Raw genomic sequence first — 9,091 nt, forward strand, 5'->3', positions numbered from 1 at the left:
ACATGCCTCTTTAAGGTTGTTAAATGAGGTGTTCATCAGCGATGTGATGAAGGGGGCTAGGTCTTTAGCTCCTTCCATCCTGCTCCTGTTGGATCTATCCGCAGCCTTCGACTTAGTTGACCACCAAATTCTCACCCAACACCTTTCTTCGGCTGCTGCATTCTCACAGAATGCCACCAATTGGATTCAGTCCTTCCTATCCGATAGGTCGACTAGGTTCTTCGCACCATTGGCTGCAGCTGACCCTGTCGCAATCCAATGTGGAATACCCCAAGGTTCTTATAGTTCACCCACGCTTTACTGCTTTACAATATCTTTACCAAGCTCTTCTTTGATCGACTTGACGATCTGGGTGTCACAAACACCAACTACACTGACGACACCCAGGTCCTCATCACACTCACTGGGAGCTAAGAGAAAGATGCTGCAAAACTTAATGAAATCTACCTTGAAATTCAAGCATGGATGGCCACCCACAGCCTCTGCTTGAACACTGACAAGACGGAACTGCTCAACGTAGGATCCCAAGCCCGCCTCAACAAGTTGGACGCTAGGTACCAATTATTCACAAAACGAGATGATTTCCTGCACTTTCGTTTAAACATATGGCCTACCCACGAAGTATTATGCAGAAGAAAAATCTTACCACCAAAAGCATTGCCTTGCTGATACTGTCAATCCGCTCCTGGAACGTTGAGACACTTATGTGCAGAATGTGTAATATTACTTCCACAGAGGATTTTGTTTTTTAAGCCTTTATTTGAGGGATCATACATTGAGTCTACTACAGAATTATGGAACTTGTTATTTCACACTGTAAGGAAAACTGTTAGATATGCTATTTTGAACTTCTTGCACGGTTAAAAAATGAAAAGGCTAGGGAAAAACTGAGCTAATCAATCTAACTTTCATGTTTTTATACATATCTGTTAACCATATCAATCTGTAACAAGCAATTGTGTATGTATAAATGTTGCATTTTATCAGAAAATGTTTGCTAATACTGTAATGTTGAAAAAAATCAAGATTTTCTTTTATCTTGATTAAAACAACAATAAATAAATAAATAAATAAAAATATTCACAATTGAAGGCAATATCATAAAAGTCTCTAAAGAAGTCAAAATTCTGGGCGTGTATCTCGACTCCACTCTATCACTCAAAAAACAAATAAATGCCACTATCTCATCCACGGCCTATACTAATAAACTCATTAATGCCTGTAGGCCATTTCTTTCAACCACCAGCTGCCTCACATTGTCTAGAGCTTTGATACTATCCAGACTAGACTACTGTAATATACTCTTTTTAGGCTCCACTAATCACAATCTGAATAGACTCCAGGTCTTACAGAACAATGCCCTTAGATGCGCCCTTAACCTTCCTTGCAAGGCCCACATCTCTACCCTCAGTAAGGAAGTCCACTGGCTCCCTATCCGGGACAGAATTAAACTAAGATGGCTTGTCATTACTCACAAATGCCTTTCACTGACTGCCCCACGCTACTTATCCGACAAATTCTCTAGACACAGCACAGCCAGACCCACCAGAACCCCCTACATGCACCAACTGAACATTCCTAAATTCAACCTGAAAACAGCAGGGGGGTCTAGCTTCCCTGTGCTAGCAGCGAAATGCTGGAACACACTTTGCATGACAATTAAGTCTGAAGAGTCTTTCTGGTCTTTTAGAGCTAAGGTCAAAACATGGCTCACTTCTCAGTAAGAAGAATGGTATCTGCATACTGGTACTGCAATCTGCATCCCAGTTAGCCTGTAACCATGTCACGGACCACACTGTAGCCTGGTCCTAATGCTCCCTATTGTATTATCTTTTATGTATCTTGTATGTACAACCTTTCTGTAACCTATGTTGCTCCTTAAGTCAAATGTGCCCAGTTACCAGAGGGTTTGGCTGCGCTTTATAAATAAACAAACTAAACTATCTAGAAGAGTTAGTGAGCATACTGTGTCCGGTGAAGTGATGCGATTACTTGAGTGCGGTGTGCAGTAGATTTGCCATGGAGTAAGGAGGAGTGGTGTTGTGCATTTGGGGATATGGGCAGAGGGTGCCATGGTCATGGAGGTAGGAGGGGGGAGTATCTGTGTGTGGGGGAAAGAGGTATGGGTGAACAGAGGGCTGGGTCACAGAGGATGAAGGGATGTGGCCAGTGTAAGGGGATAGTGTAAAAGTAGGGTACGTGGTGTGGATGTCGTCTAGGATGTTACGCCACGGGGGTCTGAGTGAAAAGGACTTCTGTGTATTCAAAGAAGGAATCTGCCCGAAAGAAATCTGCCTCTGTGTGCCCGGCAATCATTTCCGGGGGATAGAGCTAGCGGGAGGAAGGCAAAGGGGAGTGATATAGAAGTGAGAGAATTGAGCGCTTTTGAGGAAAAGCCGGTGTAAAGAAAGTCTGCGTGTGTCTGAAAGTGTGTAAGATGCACACAATGCAGGGTTATGAGGTTTAGTGATTTAAGGTGTGATGAAGGCAATGTCGAGCTTATTGCAGGGAAGGGGCGAGTGTGTGAATGATTCTGTTAGTATTAATTGCTAAGGATCTTGGAAAGTAGAAGCTGGATGTGAGCGGGGATGTAAACATTGTTCTTATTGAGGGTTGTCAAGTTGTCCATGTATGGCTGTTGAGAGAGGTTGAACAGATCAGAGAAACTAAAAGGGGTCTAGCTAAGTGTGAGGTTTGGGATGTGTGTGGGGAGATTTTACAAAGTGGTTGCCCATAGTACAGGAGCCGAAGGTGGCTGTGGTGTGAGTGATAGAGAGAGATTGCAGTTTCAGAGTTCAGGGTGTTTGTGGCAGATATCACACGTCAGCTCCTGGATACATCTGACCCAGAATGGAGAGTGGGTGGGAAGGGCATATGGCAATGAGTGCTAGGGAAGTGTTGTGCTTGCAAGTGCCCCTGGCTTGACAACTTTGCCCTTTGGTCACTTCCTTTCTCAGACCTGAGACGATTTGTGTTGCTTCTGGCAGCCTGCTGTGTGGTTCGTGAGATATTATATGGCGTACTTCTGTTCATGAGCGCCTGGCCCAAATGCAAGCTGGCGGGGAAGGAAGCAATGGTCTGACAGCCAATTTAAGTATTAGTACACCTCAGGCCCATACGCGCATGTCAAATTATAAAATAAGCAGTACTCCTTATAAATATCTTCTTTCATGAATCCAGCAAACTCTGAAGTGAACGAATGTTGTGCTATTTGTAATGTTGACAAAGGTTTTAACTTTATTTGCTTAAGGGGATTGCTAGTTGTTGCCTTAGCCAGCATGTGTTTTGATCTAATGTAGTTTTTTTCAAGGCTAACTAACTGTGATCCAAATATTCAATTTAATACACTTGCCAATTTCTTCCTTAATCATTTTCAATAAAAAAATATCCTGTGACATGGACAAAAAAACAATTATTCCTACATTTGTATGAAATAATGTGCAAGATTAAAAAAGAAAAAGAGAAAGAGAAAAAGGGGTCAAAAAACAAAAAAGAAATAATTAAAAACCACTTTCTTAAAAACCAGTACTGCTTATTAAGCAATCATCCATCATTAAGGAGATCGCATATATAGGTGCGTCAGTCTCTCTGACCCTGACCATAGCAAGTCTGGAATGAACTTATCCTTCCTATCCTAATTAACATCCCAATTGGGTCTATTCACTTGGTCAACTGCATAATCAAAAGCATTCACCCATTTGGAAGATAAAATAAGTGTATGGAATATTCATCTATCTGGTCTCAGATCACATCAGTGTGATCTGAGACCAACACACACGTACTGACCCACCCAAGTATCAGTTATCATATTTATCAGCTAGTAGGATAGATAGCTCTACAAACGATTCACTGGGTCCATACCTTCAAATCTGAAAAGAAATTAAAATGTTTGTTTAATGCCCTTATTCTTAAAAAATTCTCTTCCTAGATATATCAATCTTTTATTGCAGCCGACTCATCTAATTTTTGAACATCTACTAAGAAACATCATATTTGGTTGCTTCCTCATATTAATTCTTCTGGCGTTCACCTGTAAAAGATATGGGTATTACCCCTACACTCATAAATGTGGCCTGTAGAGCATCCTTTTAGATACAAAGGATATCCCCAGTTAGCAGGATTACCCTGAAAATATAATATTGGGGTGTCTTGCAAACCCCATCGTTTTTGGCAGCAGCATCCAGTCTGCAGTGACCGTGGGCACCATTTTGTTTGTTTATTGATAGTAATCTCATGATGTTACATGTTGCAACGATTGAGGTTAGAGGTGCTGAACACCTAAGAAGGTCCAGTGGGGTAGTTCAGAGTTGTTAATAAGGGGAGTGAGTACGTTAGAGGGTCGGAGACAGGTGTAAGGGATGGTTGCTGGACAAGTAAGAGGAGTATGTGGCATTAGGGGCAAAGGCAGGGGTCGCTAGCAAGGCTGGAGAGCAAGTGTGATAAGGATCGGTGGGGTGGGCAACATGTAAGGCCCCTGGGGATGGTGGGTGAACGGTGTGCATAGTGTGGAGTGGAAAGAGGAGGTGTGTGTCAGAAGGGGATCTAGCTGAAGGGGAATGCAGAGAGGTGGGTAGAGGAGAGGTAGTTGATTAGGGTGGATGAGTGGGGTGGATGTGAGTCAAAGGTCTGGAAAGGTAGGTGTCAGCGTGGATAAGGTATAGACAGAGATAACTGAGCAAGATGATTAACAGGTGATTAGGAGATATGTTTTCTTCTGTATTCATTTATTTGTGTTTGTTTCACAGGTAGATGCATACCTCAATGATAATCTGTCTATGGGGTTCATACATTGATAATGTGCTCTTTTTCTTTCAGCAAGTGGAGGGGATTATTGGCGTATCCTGAACCCTGGCGAGTACCGTGTTACTGTGCGTGCAGAAGGGTACACACCCAGCTCCAAGACATGCACTGTGGGTTATGACATTGGCGCCACCCACTGCAATTTCATCCTGGCACGTTCCAACTGGAAGCGGATCCGTGAAATCATGGCACTAAATGGCAACAGGCCAATTCGCCTTATCCCACGCAGGCCGGCTGGTGGCCCGCTGACTCGGGAGCAGATAATGCGACGCAAGCAGTTGCGAGAACGCATGAGAAGACGCAAGCTGAACAGCACTAGCACCACCATGAAACCCACCACAGTTCCAACAACCATACCTACCACCACCACCACCACCACAATGGCCCCACCGGCATGGAGCACTGAGCCCCCCACAGACGAGGCTTTTGTCACTTGGGAAACAGAGACTGAGGTCTATACTGAAATAGTCACTGAGCTAGTAGAGGAAGAGACAGAGTCCTGGGATACCATCACGAGCAGCACGTCTAGGCCACTGACCACCGTCGAAACCTATACCATAAACTTTGAAGACTTCTAAAAGGCCTCGCTTCTGAACTAAAACCTGTGCTGACTCTTCGGAGGAGGCTATACACTGCATCTCTCACATACATCAGCCCTGCACTGTCTTAATATTAGACAAGAGTTAGTAGAGGAGAACGGTTCTTTCTTTCCAACAGCTACTTTCCTTCTCCAATACAATGCCACCTCATCGGTGGGATGGGGAGTGCTATCCTCATGGGTCTCCCTTACGAGCAGATCCTGGAAGACCGACATCCCTCACTCAGTTTGGGTATACATTTGCAGACATATTCTTTCAGAGAATGTTCATTCACAAGTAGTAGGGCCGTGAATGCCTGACCAAAGTACCGGAATCCCTCTCCATTTACTTCTCCATCTTCGGCCCATACCCTCTCACAAAGTTTTGTGAAATTTCCTAAATGTAGAAAATTCCAAGAATGTTTGTGAGTTTGTGATTTCTCTATTCTCATATGGTGCGACTGATGTATTTGTTCTTTGAATCTATCAAGGTGGCAATGGGCAGTTTCCACAACAATACAGCATTGCTTAATCTTTGTGCGCTGTCCAGATCTGCAATGGTTGTGATGTATGATCTTTTAGGAAGCTGCAACATCTTTTTCTCCACTAGAACACAATACAGTTCCAGGTGTTAGGGAATGGGTTTGCCCAGATCCCATCACTGGCTATTTTTGAGGTACGTTTTAGGGCTGTCTAAAGTCCTTCCTAACCTGTGGAAAGAAAGCCCGTGAAAATCATTGAGGCACAATTTTAACTCTACGTTTCTGGAATGGGTAGAGCCTGATGACATGAGCCGGATGGCGCTAGAGTGATACTTAGAGTGCGCATACCGCTTATAAGCCTCTGTATCCTTTGTAGGCAAATGTGTGTCTGCTGCAAACAAAACACACTTGCGGCTTGTGATCATCTGGCCAAGTTACACTTTGAGCCGGGCACGTCTGCTTTTCCTATGTGTAAGCCGCCGCTCCAGGCATGATACCATATTCCATAGTCTTACAGCAGCTATTTAGTAATTTATTGCACAAATCCTATGACTTGGATTTCTTTGGTTCCATGCCCTGGGTAATGTCTTCCCATTGGGTCACTAGACTGTCCACGCCTTTGCTTCCAGACATCAGAGTTGCTTAAATTGTAACCCTGGACCTGTTGGAAACGTCCAGTCAGGCCTGGCTGAAATGTGGAGCTGCAGACGTCCTACGCCCGCCGAGTTGTTGCGTAGCTATCAACACATGTTAGCCCTTTATGCTAGCAGGAAGTGTGTCCCTACAGCATGCCAGCTGTCACTGCTTGCAGAAAAAGGAAGCTCAATGTCGAGTTTGCCTGCCTCCTCTGTACTGTCAGTTAACATGGAAGCTGTAACGTCCTAAACTTCTTACATTTCATAAGTCTCCTAGTCACACTCCACTCTCATCGTTCCCTATGGCACCTTCTCTTCACTCTTTCTCTCTTCTTACCCCTGGCCCATCACTCTTCCCCTTCTCTTCATCCTCTCTTCCTTCATTCTCTTGTACTACTTCGAGTCACTTCTCTGTGGTCCCTTTTTCCGTTCACCAAATCTTTTCCTATATCTTGTCTTGTCCTACTCCTACAACCATACCCATATCATATTTTTCTTCACCCACTCCTCTTACCATTTCCCCCACATTATCCCATTTGCATACCACCCTCCTCTTTTTCGCCTCACTTCCCCACTCTTCTTTATCTTGCACCGTTATACCCTTCTCCGCACTCCCTCTCTTCTTCACCATTCCGCTCCACTGTATTAGTTCTCCTTCTCACCCCATTCCAATTTTCCACATCCCCTTGTTGTGTCCCACTTGCGCGCTGTTTGTTTGCAATGTATAAAACTAACTCAGCAACTTCACACAACTTAATATCCAGTACTTTGTTTGGGCAGGAGTGTAGACACTGTGTACAGCAAATCGGAAAATGTCATGTTCCAAGATGGCTTCCGCTTGTAGGCTCAGCTTAAAAGGCATTTGGAATACTCGTTTTACTGTTTGGTTTGAGTTGACCCCACGATTGTTCTTTTAGTGTGTCAAATGGAAGTCGATGATTGCTGGCTGCTGGCAGGCCAGCAATGCGAAGTAAATCCCCACCTCTCCAACACAGCTCTAGGCCTCGGTAATGTTCGCTCACACTCTGTCAACAAGCTCAGACATTGTGAATACCTTGTACATAAACTGTGCAATAAAAAAGTATTAAAAAACAGTGTTTTTTCTGGTTTATTATTGTCATTACGAGAAGATGTATACTAGACACACGTGTGTGGCCCTCAAAAAAAGGGACAGTTCTTGGAAGGTTTCATGGGAAGTGCTCTGTGACTGCCACCTTTTCTGTTTCATTCGCACAGTTCCCGCGGTAAGCATGGATTTCTCTTTAGTGGACAGATGGTTGAATCCCCAGTGAATTGTACTCAGGGCTACACAGGGAAAAAGTGCATACACATGGGTTTAAAGTCGTCCATTTTGATGGATCTAGGATTGTGCCCCAATTTGGCTACATACAGTATTCCAAAATTTAAAAAATATAATGTGAAATTCAGAATTGGAAAACAACCATGCAATGTGTGTGAGCATTTTTTATGCAAATGACTTGAGTCTCCTAAAATCAGAATTCTAAATAAACTTTGCCACATCAGAATTACATAGGGGCTGCTTCCGGACCAGCATATTACAGGTCTGCATGCCAGAGCCACTGTGCCCTACAGGTCGGACCCTGCCGAATATAGCGGCCACGGTAAGCAGACCGTCATGGAAGCACTGGCACCGTTATTAACGGTGCCGGTGCTTCTGTGTTCCCCATTCCCATGGGACTCTATGGGAATGGGGATTTACAGTTTACCAGCGCCTGACTTTCCAGACTGCCGGAGGCGCCGGTAAATCATTACAGGTCTGGCGGCAACCTGCCGGCACGGTTACAGCCGGACTCGTAATGAGCCCCATACTGTTTAAATGATTAGCTTTTCCACTTATCACAGATAAAAGGAAGTAGAGTTTGAACCCCAGTAACTGATATTTGGGTGTGGACCACACATAGTTTTGACTGCCCTTATTATCTAAATACATTTTGATATTTCTCCTAAACTTGCTTAAAAGTATCCACAAAAGTATGCTGAAATATCCCCACAGGATCACAAAAATGCCTAAAATAACACAGAAATTGCCAAAATCATCATTGAATTGTTCCATAATCAATATGAATTGTCTACTGAATTCATCACAAATTAGCTCCATAATTACTTTTCTCCCAAACTCAGTATAAAATTCAAAATCAGGGCGATTCCATCAAACTATAGCCCTATCTCCCATTCGGATGCTTCCAGTAAGACCTTTGGAGCCATCACTGTGGATCAGCAAAGAGCTTGGGTGGTGAAGAGTGGTGGCTTTGACAAATTCCAATCCGGTTTCCGATTGGGCCTGAATACTACCCACAACTGTGTTGTTGTCCATCTGTTACAGTCTCAGGCTATACAGGAAAAAAAGGTTTATATATTGTGCCTTCTTAGGCATCTCTCAGGACTTTGATTGGGTTAACCGTGATCGTCTTTAGAATAAGTTGACTGATCTGGGGTTGTCCCCTTGGCCTAGTCAACATATTGACTGCCTTGCATACTGGCACTATAGTGAGGGTCCGACTAGACCAAAAGGGGAATAATACAAGGTGGATAAATAGCTGCTGCGGACTATGCCAGGGAATCGTCTTGTTGCCTTT

At 43.8% G+C, this 9,091-nt stretch overlaps 1 protein-coding gene across 2 annotated transcripts in view; it reads left to right on the forward strand.

Moving 5' to 3' along the window:
- Window positions 1–7,588, forward strand: part of AEBP1 (AE binding protein 1) — a 367,991-nt gene extending 360,403 nt beyond the window's left edge. For both annotated transcript variants that reach the window (XM_069618951.1, XM_069618952.1), the window contains one exon: window positions 4,816–7,588. In XM_069618951.1, coding sequence (XP_069475052.1) covers window positions 4,816–5,378 — 563 coding nt within the window. In that variant the 3' untranslated portion in view covers window positions 5,379–7,588. The remainder of the gene's footprint in view (window positions 1–4,815) is intronic.
- The last annotated feature ends 1,503 nt before the right edge of the window (window positions 7,589–9,091 follow it).

This window comes from Ambystoma mexicanum, chromosome 10 (assembly GCF_040938575.1).
Source record: "Ambystoma mexicanum isolate Mex_15411 chromosome 10, UKY_AmexF1_1, whole genome shotgun sequence".
In the NCBI taxonomy this organism is placed as follows: Eukaryota; Metazoa; Chordata; class Amphibia; order Caudata; family Ambystomatidae; genus Ambystoma; species Ambystoma mexicanum.